The sequence below is a fragment of the Eulemur rufifrons genome, chromosome 24 (genome assembly GCF_041146395.1).
Source record: "Eulemur rufifrons isolate Redbay chromosome 24, OSU_ERuf_1, whole genome shotgun sequence".
Taxonomy (NCBI): domain Eukaryota; kingdom Metazoa; phylum Chordata; class Mammalia; order Primates; family Lemuridae; genus Eulemur; species Eulemur rufifrons.
The window spans coordinates 6322912-6341314 of NC_091006.1; the positions used below are offsets into that span (position 1 = coordinate 6322912).

Consider the following 18403-nt stretch of genomic DNA (forward strand, 5'->3'; position numbering starts at 1 on the left):
CGGGCGCAGGTTAAGGATTACGTAGATGTTAGCTACTAGCATTATTGTCCATAATTAAAAGTATCACCCGAAGGATCAACATGCAATGCATGTTTATATTTTATTTTCTCTTTTATTCTAATAATGGCGGCCATAACCCAAATTGGTTTTAACTTGCTAGAGTCATGGGCCACAACTGTAAGAATTGTTTCAAGGGTTTATCTTAGAAGGTGTCCTGTGATCTGGCCCCATGAGTCCCTGCTCTCAAGACAAAGTCCAGCTCCTCAGACATTCGAGGCCCCACCAGATATGGCCTTGCCACCTACAGCCTTAGTCCCATCACAGCCTCTGATTGTAGCTCTTACCCAAGATGACTGGGTTCTCCTACATCCTGGGGACATAGAAAGCATAAGTGTAAAATCTTTCCCATTTGCCACGTGGACCATGTTCCACCCCACCCCCACCCCACTCTTAGAACCTTCTTGTGGTTCCCCAGTACCCTGCAGATAAAATTAAATCACCCCACCATGGCTTACAAAGCCAGGGAGGAGCTGGCCCTGCCTGAGTCTAACCACAATCCCTCTTGCTTTTTACTTTCTGGCTGCCTGGCCCTCTTTCAGTTCCTCTAAGGCCGTGTATTTCCTCAAACACAAGCCCCTTGCACCTGACGTTCTCTCTGCCCCCCACCCCAGGCCCAACCTGTACACACACCTCACCTTTCCATTGATACCTCACCTTTCAATTTAAATGCTGCCTCCTACAGGAAGCCCTCCCTGACCACTGGACCCTGTGACCAGGGCCGGCCTCATCTCTCTCCCTGCTCTCACTCACAGGAACTCTGTTTTCCAGCCCCACTAAACCTCTTTCAGTTCCTCCCAGGAGCAAGATTTCTTCTCCCCCTCCGATGGTGATGTAGCATGTGGTTTTCTCTGCCTGGAACATTCTCCCACCACCCCTTCACCTGACACTGCCCTCTAAGTTCCAGTTCACATGTGTCTCCTCATCGAGGAAGCCTTGCCTGATCACCGAGGCTGGGTCACAGGCCTCCACTGGGCCTCCAAAGCTCATCCTTGATCTCACAGTGACCCCCCCCAAACCTCCAACCTCTCTGCCATGGCCCCCATCCTGCCTGTGCTCTCCCTGTCACAGCCCTGACCATTTCTGGGCAGTCACTGTCTGATGCCGTTTGTGAACCCTCTGACCTCAGCAGAGGTCAACCATGATTAGTTGTTATGTCTCCAGCCCTGCCTCGCCCAGGGCCCCTGCTGGAACTCAGGGAGTATCGAATGATCGCGTGAGTGACCGATATGCTCCCCGCTCCTCAGTGTTACCTGTTTCACATGTACGTGGGCGTCCGGGCTGGCGGAGGCATTGGGGACGAGATTGAGGACCCAGCAGGCGATGAATACGAGCTCTACCGGGTGGTCTTCGACATCACTTTCTTCTTCTTTGTCATCGTCATCCTCCTGGCCATCATCCAGGGTCAGTGCTGGTGGGAGTGGTGGGAGAGGGTGCCCAGAGGCAGACTAGCTCCAGGGCTCAGTGCAGGCCCAGGATCCAGTCTGCCTGGATCCGGATCCCAGCTCTGTCTCTCCATACTGTGAGACCTTGGGCAGGTCATCCCCGTGGACCTTAGTTTCCCCATCTGCAAAAGGAGGGTGTTCATGGTACCAGCTTCACAGGGTTATGATGAGGACCAGGTCGATTCATACGTGCTGTGTCTGGGTCAAGTAAGTGCGCAGTAGACGCCTGGTATTATTCTTCTTAGGAAGCAGGGTGAGATTAGGGAGATAGGGGCTGGAAGGCAAGGCCCAGAGGTAGGTATCCAGGGAGGGAGGAGTCTGACCTGGGCCGGGCACTGATCTCCATCCTGCCACCCCAGGTCTGATCATCGACGCTTTCGGTGAGCTCAGAGACCAACAAGAGCAAGTGAAGGAGGATATGGAGGTGGGTCTTGTCTAGGGGTACCCAGAGGAATTACGGGGCCCTGGGGGTCAAATGGGCCTCGACTTGGATGTCTCTCACCATTCACAGACCAAGTGTTTCATCTGCGGAATCGGAAGCGACTACTTCGATACGACACCACACGGGTTTGAGACTCACACGCTAGAAGAGCACAATCTGGCCAATTACATGTGAGTGCGGGCCCACCAGCCAATCAGGAGGGTGGGGCATGGCGGGCCGACAGCCAGGGCGGGGCACTGGCCCAGGGCCAGGGAGGAAGGGGGTGTGGCATCCATGTGGGTGGATCCCCAGCCGGCCAATCAGAAGGAAAGGGTGGTTCTGACCTGTGTCCTGATGCCCTCCCACTCTTAGGTTTTTCCTGATGTATTTGATCAACAAGGACGAGACAGAACACACGGGTCAGGTGAGGGGGCGTTAATGGGAGGACAGTGGGCAGAGACATGGAGAGCTTTAATATAAGGCCAATCAGCAGGTGGCAGTAAAAAGCTCGTTTCAATACCAAGCGTTTGAAGACGTGACCAATCCCTATCCCCCGATCCTAGGAGTCTTATGTCTGGAAGATGTACCAAGAGAGATGTTGGGATTTCTTCCCGGCTGGCGATTGTTTCCGCAAGCAGTATGAGGACCAGCTTAGCTGAAACAGCCCAGCCGGCCCTCCACCCCCACCTCAAGTGCCTTATTCTCACAAGCAAGCCCCTTAGCCCCCCAAGCACCTCCCCCCAAGGCAGCTGGGGAAGAGGTGACCTTGTACTGGAGAAATAAAGTCTGTGCGACACCCCTGGCATCATTGTGTCGGGTTGCTGAAATTTTGGAGCTGGCATCCAGAAATTCTGCTTCGCCCAGAAAAACGAGATGACAACAGAGGCTAAAGTCATGTTTATTGAGAGATGAGGATATGTCATGACCACTAGTGTGTCTGTTGAGGAGGGGGGTGTAGGGACTGGTTCCTAACACCCGCCTAGGGACTCATTCCTGGATGTAGAGGTTGCTGGGGGCAGTAGGATCATCTGCTGGGCGCGTCTCCACTACTACAGGCCTGGGGAAGGAAGGGAGAGTTCAGTTCATTCACTCATTCATTCATTTGCTTGTTTGCTCATTCATTCATTCACAAAGTAGTTAACAGAGACTGTGCCAGCCCAATGCTGGGCCATAACAGTGAACAAGCAGACTGGTCCCTGCCCTTGGGGAGCTCACAGTCTAGAGGGGGGGACCAACATGAATCAGTGAACTATCTGAGTGCAAAGAAGTATAGGGTGCGTGGCAGGGAAACCTAACCCAGGAGGTCAGCCAAAGCTCCCCCAAAGAATAGATCGTGGAGCCTGAAGGAGACTCAGGAGGGTACTTGGTGAAGGGCAGGGAAGAGTGTTCCTGGCAGAGAGAACAGCCTGTGCAAAGGCTCTGAGGTAAGAGAGAGGCTGGGGCTTGGCCAGAGATGTCACGGCCTTGGGGGTTGTGGCCAGGATTAAATATTTATCTTGAGGCCAGAGGAGGATTTTAAGCAGGAAGAGAGTAACACGATCAGATTTGGATTTTACAAAGACCCCTCTGGCATGTCAAAAGGGCACAGGGGCTCCTTAAAGGGGCTCCCACTGGCTAAATCTGGGACTATGTGTGCCTCAAAATAAACAATGAAAGCAATACATTATACGCTAAAGAATAAAATAGAAATCCTACCCTATAAATATATACAACTATTCTGTAGCCAGAATAATTAAAAACAAACATGATTTTTTAAAAAGAATAAAATAGAAATCCATGAGACTATGCTGATATAAAGAAAGAAATGATGGAGAACAGACAGCTTTTCCCTCCAGTGGAATGTCAACCAATATATGCAGAAGGAATGATAGAATCAAAAAACTACCATTTGGTGGCCACCCTAACCATAACAGATTCAGGCAAAAATCATCAATAGATTCTACAACCAGTGGGTGAAAGTCTGATGAGAAACAGTACATTTACATAGTCTCCGGGACTCTCCCCCAAAGATACTTATTATTACAAAAGAAAAAAGAGCAACTGTATAGCACAGATAATTGGCTGACTCCACCTTAATTAAATGATCAAAGTTAATATCACCAGCAAAGGGACAGACTGACATCATGTGCCTCCTGATAGGACGTATTGAGGAAGACACAACATCATATCTGTGGTATTTCTGCCCAAAATGCACGACCTGGACACCTCAAAGCCAATTGAGGGACATTCTAGAAGACAACTTTCCTGTACTCTTCAAAAATGTCAAGGTCATGAAAGACAAAATAAGTCTGAAGAATTGTTCCAGGCTAAAGACAAAAGAAACATGACTCCTAAATGCAACCTATGATCCTGGATTGGATCCTGAACCAGAAAAAAAAAATTATTTTTTGTTATAAAAGAGCAACTGGTGAAACCCAAATCGGAATATGGTTTGGGAGGTTGGAATGTCTTAGTGTTGTTTTCTTGATTTTGATGGCTGCATCATGGTTTGCAGGTATGTCCTTGCTTTTTTTTTTTTTTTGGAGACAGAGTCTCGCTCTGTTGCCCGGGCTAGAGTGAGTGCCGTGGCGTCAGCCTAGTTCACAGCAACCTCAAACTCCTGGGAACAAGCGATCCTACTGCCTCAGCTTCCAAGTAGCTGGGACTGCAGGCACACGCCACCATGCCCGGCTAATTTTTTCTATATATTTTTAGTTAGTCCAGCTAATGTCTTTCTATTTTTAGTAGAGACAAGGTCTCACTCGTGCTCAGGCTGGTCTCGAACTCCTGACCTCGAGCAATCCTACCACCTCGGCCTCCCAGAGTGCTAGGATTATAGGCATGAGCCATTGCACCTGGCCAAGGATATAAGAATTTTCTGTAATATTTTTGCAACTCCTCTGAGTGTGAAAATAAAAAGTTATAGTAGTCATTCTTAATAATTAAAATTTAAAATAAAATAGAAATATAAAATGAAAATGCCCCCTTGGCCGCACTAGGGGGAACAGACTATAGGGGTGGGGATGGAAGCAGGGACACCAGGTAAGGGAATGTCCAGGGCAGACATGCCTGGATGGGGACACCTCAGGATGCCCTCTCCACATCAAACCTCCCCCCCACCAAGTCCTCTGTCCTCCTTCTCAAGACATACCTGGGAGAGCCAAGCAGACGGAAGGTGAGGGTGGGGTCTCTCAGCTCCTGCAGCAGCTGGGTGGGGGAAAAGTGTGTGCGTGTTTATCAGCACATAGAACAACCCTCTGCTCTCCCCACAAACACGACCCCTTAAAGAGTGCAAGGAACTGACTCTGAATGCCTAGCCTCAGGTCCAGAAACAAGCACTTTTGCCAATACTAGGCACCAAATGTGTGACCTCGGGGAAGCTATTTAACCTCTCTGTGCCTCTGATTACTAACCTGTGACATCATAGTATTATATCTACCTGACAGGCGATGCTGAAGATTAGAGGAAATACTGAAGTGTAAGGGCTTTACAGTGTCTGACAGTGTTCTAGGAGACAAGCCCATTTTACCCTCTCAAGGTTAAGCCATTTGCCTGAGATCACTAAGCTGGATTCCAAGCCAGGCAGTGTGGTCCGTGCTCTTATCCATCCATATAGCTTTAGAGTGATCTCCATTTTGCAGCTGGGGAACAAAGGCTCAAAGAGAAGCCAAAGTTCCTTGCACAAGGTCACACAGTGGCCCAGGATGACACTGGGACTCAAGAGATTCGGGGGCAGAGAAGCGGATCTATCTGAACTGAATCTGGAGGAAGCTTCCCCTGCAGAACTTCACAGCCCGACTCGGGAGTTCTTCAGGCTCATCTGATGAGTGTGGTGACTGAGGCAGGAGGGGCAGCGTCATGGGGTTCCGGTGAAGGAGCTTACCTGGTCCGAGCCTAGAGCCCACACCTGTACTCCATGCTTCCAGAAAGCTTGAAGCTGACCCCCGACCATAGCTGGGGAGAAAGCAGTGCCCATTACCCTTGGGGACCACTTGAGCCTCTACCCCGACCCTGGGCCTTCCCGTCTGTCCCTGCACATACCCACGGCCTCCACCGCTTCAGTCATAGGGATCTCATGCGTGCGAAGCCCCCGGACTGGGGCTCCCTCCGGGGTGACCAACTTCAGAGAGCCTGGAAGGGGACAGAGACAGAGTTTTAAGAACTGTGAGCAGGGCTTAGAGAGTTACTAAGGGACCAGGCAACAAATTCAGTGTGAAAGGTAAGAAGAACGGGTGCAAGGCCTAGAGGGGCTTAAGGGGTTCGGAGAGGCACAAGGTCTGGGGGCGGAGATCCACGGTCCGGGATGGAAGATGGGGGGAGGAAGGGGAGGGTGGAAGATTCTTACCGTCCATCAACACCATTACCATATCTTCCTCTACCTGGGTCACTTGCACTGGTCCCTTGTGCTCTGTTTGAGAGAAGGCGGGGTTTAAGGACCGATTTCGCCCCGTCCCCCTTTCGCCACACCACCCCTAGCCAGTCCCTCTCCAGGGCATCCCTCTGTTCCCTAGCAAAGAGGCTAAACCCCGCCCACCCTCCAGGCCCCACCCACAGTCGATCTCACCAATTAAACAAAGCCGGCCATCCTCTCTCCCCGCTCCCTTCCAGCCCTCTCTTCAAGCACCGCCCAGTCACCCAGACTGAAAAGCCTCCCCACCCCGCCACCGCCTCCCAGCTGCCCGCGCTCGGCGGGACCGCGGCTCACGCGTGCTCATCTCGCCCAGCCAGCAGGACAGCGCGCCGAAGCGCACAGTGTGGAAGAGCACCGACTTCGCCGGCCGCCCGGGGCTCACGCCGATGCACACGGAGGGCAGCTCGGAGCCTGGCCCGGTCAGCAGCGCGAACACCGGCAGGGGCGTGGGTAGCGGGAACAGCACCTGCTGGAGGCCGCGCGGGGGCCGGGGCGGGTGGCGCTCAGAGGCGGCTTGGGCGGGGCCCGGGGCCCTGGGGGAGCCCGGGGCCCTCCGAACCTGGGCCCTCAGCCTGTGCAGGTGCCATCTAGAAATTTCAGGGAGTAGGGCCCCAGAGGACTTGGGGGGAGGGGGCTCCTTAGAAACAGGGTGTGGCCTCAGACTGGGTGTGGCTTCCGCGTGAGGGCGTGCCACTTTGGCGACAGAAAGGCAGGGTTCATGCAAGAGCCTCGAAGGCAGCAAAACCTCCTTAGGGACTCAAAGGGACAGGCTCTAAAGTTCTCCTTGGAGACCCGGGGGCGGGGCATGGGGCCTGAGGGATAAGTAAGCCCAGGTGTGAGGGGCGGAGCTTAAGGATCAGGAAGGCCTCATAAGGGCGAGTCTCCTGCTCCGCCCGCAGGTGGGCGGGGCCTCTAAAGGACTGGGGCGGGGCCTAGGCGGAGGCGGGGCTTCACGGAGCTCTCAACAGAAGCCCAAAGGTGGAAGGCCCTGGCCGAGGCATCCCCAGAGTCCCCAGCAACCCCCAGGCCCCTTACCCGGACGAGCAGGAACTTGTTCATGGGTGGGTACCACTGAAGCAGGACCACAGACGTCTCCAGTGCCCCGCACAGGAACGGGCCCCCAGAGCTCGCACCCTCCGCTGTGGGGGTGAGCAAGGATGGGTTAGGATTAAATCCCCTCACCCCCAGGCCCCGGGCAAGGCCCAGACTACCACACGTCTTCCCCTGGGCTCTGGACCCCCTGCCTTAACTCTGCAACCTTCTCAGGAGGATGCAGCCCAGGCCCCACCCTTGGCTCAGCCCCTCCTTCTCTCTGCACACCCAGGGGGTATCTCTCACCCACACAGCACGCCCGGCAGCCTTTGGTGTCCTGGATCTTGGTGGAGACCATGTTCTTCCTGCAGGAAAGGAGGCGTGAAGCGGGGTGGACAGCAGTTGGGGGAGAGGGGGCCATTGGGGTCTGTGGTGCCACTGGGAGCTGGTACCTTGCCAATAGCCGGTGGGGGCTAATGTGAGCGATGGGGTTTCCTGATCTGGTCTCTTTCCGTTCCAGCAGGCCCAGGATACTATGAGAATACAGGTGGGGGGTCTTTCCTGCAGTGTGTGTATGTGAGGGGAAGCAGGCAGTTATAGGAGCCCAGATCCCACCTTCTTTCCTCCAGCCTTTTACTCCGCCCCCTTTGTCTGAAACTCCCAAGCCTGCAAGTCTCAAGCACTTTTCATTCATTCATTTCTCACTCCATGTACTTTAAAGGCCTGTTGTAGGCCAAGCCTGCTGTGCTTGGCCCTGGGGAACAGTGGCAGGCAGAGCAAATATGTTCCCTGCCCTCGTGGTTCTTGCAACCACATAAGAAACCATGGCCACATCCAGTTAGATGAAGTTACACATACTACAAAGTTTAAGAAGAAACACATCTATAAATTCTCCTAAAGATTTGTCATCACAGATGTGATATTAACTAGCTCATGAATCCTATTCGGTTTGGTGTTTCCTCCAAAACTAGAAATTCTTTTACACAAAACATTTATAAAATAATGATAGAGATTTTTTAAATCTGTAACTTGCTCACTCTATCTTAGTTAAGTGTGGAGTAAGTTCTGATTGTCATCTGAACATGAAAGCTATTTAAAGACTAATTTATTGTAGAAATTATCTCAAAACTGACTTGAGAGGTGGAGATTATTGTGAGCCCATCTTACAGAGGGGGAAACAGGCTCAGGGAGCACAGTGAAAAGGTGGCTAGGGTTCTGGGATGGGGAGCCTAAGCTTTTTTTTCACCTGCGCCCATCTACTTCCCATCCCCATGACCCTTGACCCCTTAACCTCTGACCCTACCTCTCCCCCCACCCATAGCCAGACCTGAGAGAGACATGAGGACGTTGTTGATAGAGTACACCCAGGTAGTCCGGCTAGGAAAGAGCTGCAGAGACAGGGAAGGTGGCTCCTGTGACACTTCAGCAACCCCCAGCTCCAGCCCCTGCCCTTGCCCCATCCCTGGTGCTGTCCCTCACCATCTCCAACGTGGCCTCCTGGTCATTCCGGTTCAAGATGAAGATGCCTTCCTCTGCCCCCAGGAGCAGGTGCTGGTCTGGGGGGACAAACATTGAGGACACTGGACTTACCCCCTGCCTGTCGGATCCCAAACTCTTGCCCCCAGTTCTGACCCTCTCTTCTCTCTCACCCCAAACCAACACTCCCAGCCTCTATTTCCCCAAACAAACCCTGACCAGTCCCTTAAGCCACTTTCATCCTCCCTTCCCTGTGACTTCCCGCATTCTGGTGGTTCTTCAGTCTGACCCACAAATCCTGGCCCTCAATTCTGACCCCAACCTTAGCCCTGTCCCCCAAAATAGCCCTCTAAGTTCCAGCCCTCCCTCTCCCCAGTTCTGATCCCTGAATGCTAATCCTGTCCTAGCACTTATCCTCAAACTTAGACACCCCTAAACATGACTTTCTTTCCAGTGTGACACCCTGAACACTGATGCTGTTGCTTTAATGTTGACTCCCTCACTGACTTTGTGTCCCTATCGTTGATCCCAGACTCTGTCCTTTTCTGCTGCATTCTGATCCTCAAAATTCTTGACCCCGAAATGCTGATGGCAGTCTCTCTACCAGTAACCTCTAGGGGACTTCTTTCTACCCCTCCTGTTCCCCAAACTCTAATCTTTCTGTTATATTCTGACATTCCCAGCCCCTCTAATTTTCCTAGTTTCACTCTCCAACTCATCTTCTCTTTACCCATCTTTGATCCCCAAGTCCCAGCTGAACCACAGGCTCTGCCCTGTCTCAGCATGACCAGCCCCCGCCCCATCAAGACCCTCCCTGTCCCTGCCTTTGTGCCTTCCGTTAAGCCTCCTCCCCCTCCCCACTTTTGCTCCCCAGAACCCCCCAGGCTCTCCTTGGCCCTCCTGAATGCCCACCCTTGGTGGAGGGGTGTGTCCAGGCGGCTGTGCTGTGGATCCGGAGGGGGCAGCCATTGAACAGCTTTACGAGAAGGGCACATCCCTGGGCAGGCCATGCAGGGCCAGGCGGCCGATCCAGCCAAAGGGAGCAAGGAACAGGAAAGTACAGGCGTTAAGACTGGAGCAAGAGTGCCAGGGTTCAAATCCTGCCTCTGCCTCCTCAAAGGTGTATATATCACCTTGGGTAAGCTACTTAGCCTCTCTGAGCCTCAGTCTCCCCATCTGTGAAGTGGGGGCTCATATCTCTCTCTGTGATATCCACTTCTATCTGTGAAGGTTCACACCTCAGCATTGGGCACAGAGGAAGTGCTCAACAAATGTCACCTATTATCAGTTCTCCTGCCCCCTCCACACCCCCACCAGGCAACCCTAGCACCTTCCAGAGGTGCGAGTCTGCAGCACGGCTGGCCCTCACCTTTCTCTTCATCTTTTCCTTCTTGGGAGGCAGGAGTGGGGGCTGGTCAGACTTCTGGGAGGCTGGGTTCCAGAGTGAAGGTTCTGAGAGAGGTTGCGAGAAAAATCAGCGCCCAAGGCCACCCCACCCCTGCCCACCCTCCACCCCCGCCTGTCCCGTTACCTGAATGAGCGGTGAGGTGGGGGCTGCTGGTGGCTGGGGGAGGCTTATGACGGGGCGTGCGTGGTGGGGGCCCACTGGCACACCGGACCAGCACCCCTGGGCTCAGCTGCCCCTCATTCCTTGGTCCCCCAGGACCCTCATCTGATGGGGAACGGAACTTGGGCTTTGGAATAAGGGAGGGAGCGTGGGGAAATACACAAGATGACCTCAGAAGGAGGGCACCCTTCTGCGACCCGCAGCCCTGCCTCCATGGAACTGACCCTCCCATGGCTCTGACCCTGCCCACCAGGTCTTGCCACCACTACAGCCTTCCCCTCTGACACCCTCCCTGGGCCGTCAACACACTCCAGAAATGAATGGGCTACTGATGCATGCAGCAGTGCCACGAGGCTACATATTTTGAATCCCACCCCCAGGTTGAGGGATGCCACTTCCAGATGCCAATGCACCCATCGTCCCCGTCTCCCGGACTCCCAGCCCTAGAGAGCCCAGTATCCCAGCACCCAAGGACCTGGCCTTCTGGCCCCCAGGGGCCCTGACCCCAGCCTCCCAGCCCCCCAGCTCCGGCCCAGGGCCTTACCTTGGGGGGCAGTGGAGGAGGCGTGTCCTCAGCAGGGGTGGGGCTGAAACAAAAAGATGGGGTAAGCAGGCAGGGGTCTGGGGAACAAGGCCAGGGAAGATGAGGATGTTCGGGGCTGGAGGCCTGGGATTGGGGTCTGAGGAGAGGAGGGTGAGGGGTGACCGGGTCTGGCTGGAGCTGAGGATTAGGGGACTAATGACCATGGTGATGACAGTAACAGCAACTCTCGGAGAGTGAGTGCTGGCAACACGCCTGTGAGTCTTCACACCACCTAGTGACACAGGTAACACCGGCACCCGTGCACCGGGCTTTCACCTCGTGCCGGTGCTGCACACGGCCCATTACATACAAGATGGGTGAGTGGGCCTTGCGCCCGACTCTGGGCTTGGGGCCTGGGGACTGTGGGGCCTGGGCTTATGGCTGGGGTTGAGGTCTGGGTCTGGGGCTCAGGGTTTGGCCTTTGGGAAATTTCCAGGGGCCAAGGTTCAGCCTGAGGTTGTGCCAGAAGATGAGAAAAGACGAGGGCTGGGGCCGGGCCTGGCTGGGGGCGACATCTGGGAGGAGTTCGAGACTGGGGTGTAGCAGAGGCTCGGGGACCAAGGAGGATAGGTCGGGGCTGAAGTTGGGGCCAGGTCACACAGGTCATAGGAGAAGTTGGAAAGGAGGTGGGCTGGAGTTGGGATTGGGTGGGGGACAGGGGTGGAGGTGAAGGGGTGAGGGGTGCGAGCAGGGTCAGGGCTTGGGAAGGAAGGAAGGCGAGGCTGCAGGAGGCTCCAGTCAGGGCGCAGGGCTCAGAGCAGAAGGGTGGTAGGGGTGTGGTTGGGGTCAAGGGTGAAGGTACGGTCAAGTCGGGGGCTTGTAGGAAGGTGGGAGCTGAGTGGGGCCTCACTTACATGTCCACGTCGTCATAGTCATCATCGTCGGACTCTGACAGCTGCTGCCTGAAGAGTGACGGGCATCAGCCTTGGCGGGTCCCACATACATCCCGGCCCCTCCCCTCCTACCCTGGGGCCCCTGACCTGGGGCTGCTGCTCCTGCAGTCTCTGGGGGGCTGTAAGTGAGCCTGTGGGATAGGAAAAGGGTCAGCAGCGGCCTAGGGCATGCGGAGGGTGTCTGGGGAGCGCGGAGGGAGGCGGCTCACGGTGTCGGCTGGGGGTCTGGTCTCCCGTCCTCTGAGCTTCCTGAACTCCATGTGCCGCCCTGGGTTGGGGGAGAGAACCCACAGTGGGCCGGGGCCGGGGGGAGTGAGATGTAGCTGGGAATAAAAAGGGTAGAATTTGGGGGGTTTGGAGCCAGGATCTGAGGGACTGGAACTGTCCCTCAGGGGTAGGGGCCTCATTTGGGGGTCCAGATTTGGGATCAGGGAGGCGGGGGCTCAAAGTCATTATAGGGAGTTTGTTTTCAGCATCCACTGGGTGTCAAGGGTGCTGATAGAGAGTTCTGAGGGCTCTTTGGGGGTCAGGGTGGTGACAGGAGGTCTCATGGGGCCTGTCGGCTGGTCAGAGAGGTGGGGTCTCTATGGTCACTTTGTAAGTCAGGTGGTGATGAAGGTCTCTGGTGGTCTGATGGTGGGGAAAGGGGGTCTATGTTAGGGTCAGACGCCACAAACTTAAGGATTCTCTACTCACGACAGCAGTCTGCGTCTGGGACCCCCAGAGAGCTGGACCGGTGGGTGGATCGGATCCGCCGAGGGACGGCAGGGGGTAGCTGGGCAGAGGGGCAGCCATGTCAGGGATCACGACCCCCAAGCAGCCCCACCCTGTGGGCCCAGCCTTGCCCCCTCCTCGCCCCTGCAGGCCTCTTGCGCCCAGCTGTGTGCCAAGCTGCCTCCTGCCCTGTTTCCTTCTCAGGGAGGTGGCAGGAAGGCACCCCCCGGGGGCAGCCGGAGCAAAGGCCAAGAGGGGCCTGTGCTCTGGTCAGCCGAGCCCTTACCTCGGGCTCCTCGTCCTCGATCTCCCCGATGGGGGCGCCCTTCCCAGGATTCCTCAGTTTGTCAAGAAGGTCCAGGATCAGGCCTCTGTTCAGCCCAGGCTGGGCTACCAGCTGATGCTGGGGAGGGGACGAGGTGTCCACACCCAGAGGGCTGGTGTGGAGGAAAGGGCTGGGGCGGGGGCTGGAGGACTCGTCTAAGGAATCCGGGACTGGAGAGGTCCCAACTAAAGGAGCTGGCAGGGAAATCCGGGGAGCTCAGAGGCCTGGAGGATTCTGAGGAGTTTTAAGGGACTGGAAGAATTTAGGGTTTTTGGGGCATTCCAGAGCTGTCTTCAAGAGGACACTCTGGATCATGTCCTGAGTCCTTGGAAATGTGTGAGTTCTAGCAACTCAGGGCATCTAGGGATGGTCTGGGGTACAATTTTGAGGGTCGGCGTGGGCTGGGGTCCTGGGAAATTCTGAGGGACTAGGGACTTTGAAAGGGCCACAGGGGTTCTGTGGAACTAGTTGTTCTAGGGAGTCGTGGAAGGCCCTGAGGAATTCTGGGGTGAGAGTTTGGGGGCTTCTCAGGGAAAAGAGGTTTACACTGAGCATCTTGGTGGCACCAGGTCGTTTCTTGGGGCTCTTAGTGAGGGTGACTTTGACAAAGTTGTGGAAGGCAGCCGACCTTGGGAGGAAGAATCCAGGTGCAGGGGTGAGGGGACCAGAGGCCTTCCCACCAGACCACCCAGCCCGGCTCCACCTGCTCTCGCCCTCTCTCACCATTTGCCTTTTTCCTTCAGCCGGGGGGGCTGGTAGCCACTCTTGGTCATGAGGAAGAGAACCCTGGAATAGCAGGGAAAGAATGCAGGGTTCAGACCCCTAAGGGGGCCAGACCATGTGACTTGAGAGCTTCCCAGCAGCACTGAGGTCAGCAGAGTGAAGCGAGGGGCGGGATGAGAGTGAGGGTTTTATGACACTAGGACGCCTCTCCCCAGGGAAGCCGTTCATCACACTATAGAGTATTGTGCAGGGGGAGCCCAAGGCGGGGACCCCTGAATCGGGGCTCCTGGTGTGGAAGGCTCAAGCCAAGGCTGTCTGCATGGGCGGAGCCCCTGGTGGTCTCCCATACAGGATCTGGATGTGGGAGGCAGATTGCAGGGTGGTCTTCAGGGTCAGGGCTGGCCAGAGTCCCTGGGCCTGGGGACCTGCCATGCCTGCCTACCTGAGAGGGTGCACATCAAAGAGTGGTGGCTGCAGCTCGGCTAGTTCGATAGCCGTGATGCCCAGGGACCAGATGTCACACAGCTCATTGTATCCCCCCTTCAGGGCCACGGCTGCCACTTCCGGAGCCATCCTGGGGACAAAGACCCTCAGAGAGCCAAGGGTGGCATGGGGGGGAGGGGGTGACAAGGGAGGAGAATGGGGCTAAGGGAGATGAGGCACGGAGAGAGCCAGATGGAGACAGACAGACACAAAGCTGGACACAGAGATAAAGTCAGAGAGGCAGGAACAGACTGGAAGATCCCGACAGAGAGAGACAAAGAGATGGAGAGACAGAGAGAGAGAAGGACAGAAACAAGAGACAGACTGAGACTGAGGGAAAAGACAGAAATAGAGACCAAGATGAAAATCCACACACAACCAGAGGGAACAGGCAGAAAGGGCACAGAGACACGGGAAGGGACAACTCAGGAGAGCCTGAGAATGAGAGAAGCTTCAGTGGAGAAAGGCAAGGGCAGGGATCAAGGCTAGGAAGGAGGTTCCCAGGGAACCAGGGTGGGAAAAGCCACTGTCCCCCGTTCCACTCCTAGCTGCCCGCCGGGTGCCCCTCACCAGTAGGGTGTCCCAATGAAAGAGAGGCGTCTAGCCAGCGTCGCCCCAATCTGGGCTGAGATGCCAAAGTCAGCTGGAGGCAGATAGAGACATATAGTGACCTGGGGTCCCCTATCCCCTCAGGATCCCCAAACAACCCTCCAGTCACCCCCACCCTCAGCTTCACTCACCCAGTTTGACCTCCCCAGCATCGTTGATGAGGATGTTGGCTCCCTGGAGAGGAGAGGGAAGCATCAGAGATCAGAGGCTGCAGGGACCCCTTGCTCAGCACAGCGCTGCCCCTCCCACCGCCACCCCACAGCTCACACCACCCCGATCCCCCAGTGCCACTCCCATCTCCTGGACCCCACCCCTCAATGGCACCCCTCCACCCCCAGACCACCTTGATGTCTCTGTGTATCTTCTTCTGTGAGTGCAGGTAGGCCAGTCCCTGGGAGAAGGGTGGACAAGGGGGCTGTGAGTGTCTGGGGACTGCAGGGGCGCCCTACCCTGCCGCCCCAGCTCCTCCAGGCCTGTCCTCACCTGCAGCACTTCCCGGCACACATAGCCAATCTGGAGCTCTGACAGGGAGCCTGTTACTGCAAAGGTCACCCCAGCCAGGCCAGGCGTTGGGTGGAGCCAGGAAAGCTGGGCTGGGGAGTCCTGTCCCCCACCCACACCAGCTGAGAGGGTGCCACGATGGCAGGGGACCCAAGATGGGACCAGTAGGAGGGGGAGATGGTGGGGTGGCTGGCGACAGAGCGAGGCGGCAATGCAGGTTAACAGAGGCCAGTGGAGGCAGAGTCATTCTGCAGATGTTCACTGTGTGTCTGCTGTGTGCTGTCTGGGACACAGCTGTACACAGACAGACATCCCTGCCCTCGGGGAGAGAACATTCCAGTGGGGGAGACAGAAAGTAAGCAAAATAAATAAGCAAAATACGTAGTCCCTGAGATGCTAACCCACAGTAAGAAGAAAAATAAAGCAAGAATGGAAATATGTGTGGGAAGGGTTGACATTTTGCACAAGGTGGTCAGCAAAGGCTACTCTAAGTAGGTGACAGTGGCTAGAGGTGTGAGGGTCCCGTTCTGGGGGAGGACAGTGAGTGCAGGGCTGGGGAGCTTGGAGGGTGCCTGGTGGGTTTCAAAAGCAGCAGAGCGGGGTGCAGCAGGGTGCGGGGAGGAAAGGGGTAGGGGAGTTTGGGCCGTGGGAGGGCTCTCAACAGGGGAGCAATGTGACTTTGCAAAATGGGGAATGGCAGAGAGACACAGAGAGAGGGACAAAGAGAAAGAGAAACTAGGACAGATCCAAATTGAGACAGAGACAGAGACGGTCAGAGACTGAAATGTGGGAAGACAGACACATTTAGAAACAGAGAGACACGGAGGAGCGGGAGGGGATACCAGAGGGAGAGGTGGTCAGGGGTTGGCTCTGGCAGACTGGCTGTGTGTTTCACTTCCTTCCTGTGTGCCTCAGTTTCCCCCTGAGGACTTCTTAATGAAGCCCTTCCTTTTCTAATTTTGAGGTCTAGGACAGGAGGGAGTCAGAGATGGCCAAAGACAGAGGTGGGCATCAGACATGCAGAGAGGTGATCACACACCCACACCCCCACGCTCAAATTCTCTGAGAATGAAAGGCAGGCTGAGAGAGAGAACCAGACATTTGTTCACTCATTCAACAAAAATTTGGGCACCTATGAGCCAGAAAATGCAGAAATACTCAAACACACGAAAAGGCCTTGGCAAGAAAATGCAGACACCGAGAAAAGCTGGGGAGGGGGAGGAAGATCACTGCATGCAGACAGACTGTGGCTGGACCAGCTCTGTCACCCTGGTATCTCCAGCATCGGCCAGGCCAGGCCCAGAGGAGGGGCTCATTGCATGAAATATGGACCAGAAAGTCAGTTTCCGCGAGACACATGCACACAGAGACGGGAGGGGTGGATTGGAGGTGGGGGGTTCCCCTTGTCCTTCCTCTAACCTTGGTAGATGTCCTGGAGAGAACCAGCCCCGCAGAATTCCATGCAGATCCAGAGCTTCTGCAACCTACAGTGGTTCAAGAGCAATAATAATGATAATAATCATAACAGTGATACATTATTATAGGAGAGCCCCTGATTCACTATCTCGTTCTAGTTCAATAAGAACTTTACTGTAACAGCTGTCACTGCTCTATCTCCCCTTGCCCACCAGGGTGAGATTGTTCCATGCCCATTTTACAGATGAGGAAGTTAAAGCTCAGAGAGGAAATGTGTGTTTAGGGGCAACTCAGCTTGAACCTAGGTCTTTGGGCTCCAAACCCCGGGTACCCCTCTGTGGCTAAGCTAGGAGACAAAGCAGGAATCTCACGGGTTGCAGAGGTTTGGAGGGGACAGAGGGGCCCAGGGTGCCAGTTCTGAGAACCTGAGATCATTATGGGGCCACTGGAATATTAATTTGGGGGTCAGGAAATTTAGGGCTTCATATTAAAGGAGCAGAGAGTGAAACTGGGGGACCCAAAGGGCAGAATAATGAGAGATTAGTTTTACGGGAGTTAATTTCAGATTGGATTATTATGAAACGATCACTTTTGGGGACGCTGGTCAGAAATGAGAGTTCTAGATTGAGGATTAGGTTAGGGGGTACTCTGGTCAGAAAAGTGGGGCTTTGGACCCAGGGATCAAGTTAGAGGTGGCCCAGTTAAAAATGAAAGTCCAGGATTGGAGGTTAGGTTAGGGTGCCCCAGTTAGAAATGGAAGTTCAGAATTGGAGATCAAGTTAGGGGGTGCCCCTTTCAGAAATGGGGGTCTGGGTTAGGGGCTGAGCTGAGTTCCAGGGCACAGGTCTAAAGCTCATCACCAGAGATAACTCCCATGGTAGGCCACGATGTTGGCGTGCCGGCAAGTTTTCAGCATGAGGATTTCCTTCTGAAGGGTGGAGACATCATCATCTGTGAGGAGGAGCAGGAGAGAAAAGGCTGCTTGCAGGGAGGGAGGGAGCCAGGGAAGAGGGGATCCCAGTGTCCCAGGAGGCGGAGGTAGGGATGTGGGGAAGGATCTCCTGGCTGCCCTCCTCACCAGGCTCCATCTTCACCATCTTCAATGCCACCAGGTCCCCCGACACCTTGTCTCGAGCCTAGTAAAGGGGAAGTTGGCAGTCAAGCAGGCTCCACTGGCCTTGGCATCTCTGTGCCAAGGACTGAGGCCCTCTTGCACCCTCTCCCCTTCTTGGGCCTCACTCCAAAGGTCACTGGTTTGAGGGTGATGGGAATGAAGGGGTTTCCTCACCTTGAAGACTTCCCCATAGGTGCCGCCACCCAGCCGCTGCAGCAGGTCGTAATGGTCCCGGGGGTCCCTATTAAAAATATCGGGGTCCGCGAGGTCCATTCCTGGGGGCAGGAGCTGGGCCTGCGCCCAGGGGCCAGCAGGGCCTCAGGGCTCAAGTGCTGGCACCTCCCTCCCTCCCCACAAGCCCTGCACCCGCCTTGCCTCCGCGGGTTGTGGCCTCCCCCCTCCCCACTCTCGCTTCCTGCCCCAGCTGCAGGGCTGTGCACTGGCTCCACCCCCTGTCCCCTGGGCTCTGAAAGCCTGTGCAAGGCAGCTTACTTGGGACCCAGGGGACCACCCTCCACCTCCAATGCCCAGGACAGGATGTAAATGCGATGCAAAAGAACTTAATTGTAACCTGGGGGGCGCCCTAGCACCCCCTCCCCCGTTCTGGGCGGTGGCTAAAAACCATAGTTGAACCTCTGCTGGGTGCTTGAAGGT

General features: G+C 55.2%; 2 protein-coding genes across 3 annotated transcripts in view; one reads left to right on the forward strand and one right to left on the reverse strand.

The window, feature by feature from the left end:
- Positions 1-2582, forward strand: part of RYR1 (ryanodine receptor 1) — a 105715-nt gene extending 103133 nt beyond the window's left edge. For both annotated transcript variants that reach the window (XM_069456778.1, XM_069456777.1), the window contains 5 exons: positions 1305-1461; positions 1862-1926; positions 2014-2114; positions 2296-2347; positions 2487-2582. In XM_069456778.1, the coding sequence (XP_069312879.1) occupies positions 1305-1461; positions 1862-1926; positions 2014-2114; positions 2296-2347; positions 2487-2582 (471 nt within the window). The remainder of the gene's footprint in view (positions 1-1304; positions 1462-1861; positions 1927-2013; positions 2115-2295; positions 2348-2486) is intronic.
- A 221-nt stretch (positions 2583-2803) lies between these two features.
- On the reverse strand, positions 2804-18078 carry MAP4K1 (mitogen-activated protein kinase kinase kinase kinase 1). The gene is made up of 31 exons (XM_069456779.1): positions 17924-18078; positions 17714-17771; positions 17496-17586; positions 16639-16703; positions 15202-15257; positions 15062-15109; positions 14850-14892; positions 14680-14752; positions 14069-14200; positions 13627-13689; positions 13450-13531; positions 12865-12981; positions 12561-12639; positions 12074-12132; positions 11952-11995; positions 11826-11873; positions 10933-10975; positions 10353-10515; positions 10191-10273; positions 9734-9818; positions 8825-8901; positions 8673-8733; positions 7798-7906; positions 7652-7710; positions 7349-7452; positions 6608-6782; positions 6248-6310; positions 5944-6033; positions 5786-5856; positions 5054-5109; positions 2804-2980 (listed from the first exon to the last, which is right to left on the reverse strand). The coding sequence occupies exons 1-31, from the start codon at positions 18020-18022 to the stop codon at positions 2911-2913; spliced, it is 2466 nt and encodes an 821-aa protein (XP_069312880.1). The 5' UTR covers positions 18023-18078; the 3' UTR covers positions 2804-2910.
- Between the last annotated feature and the right edge of the window lie 325 nt (positions 18079-18403).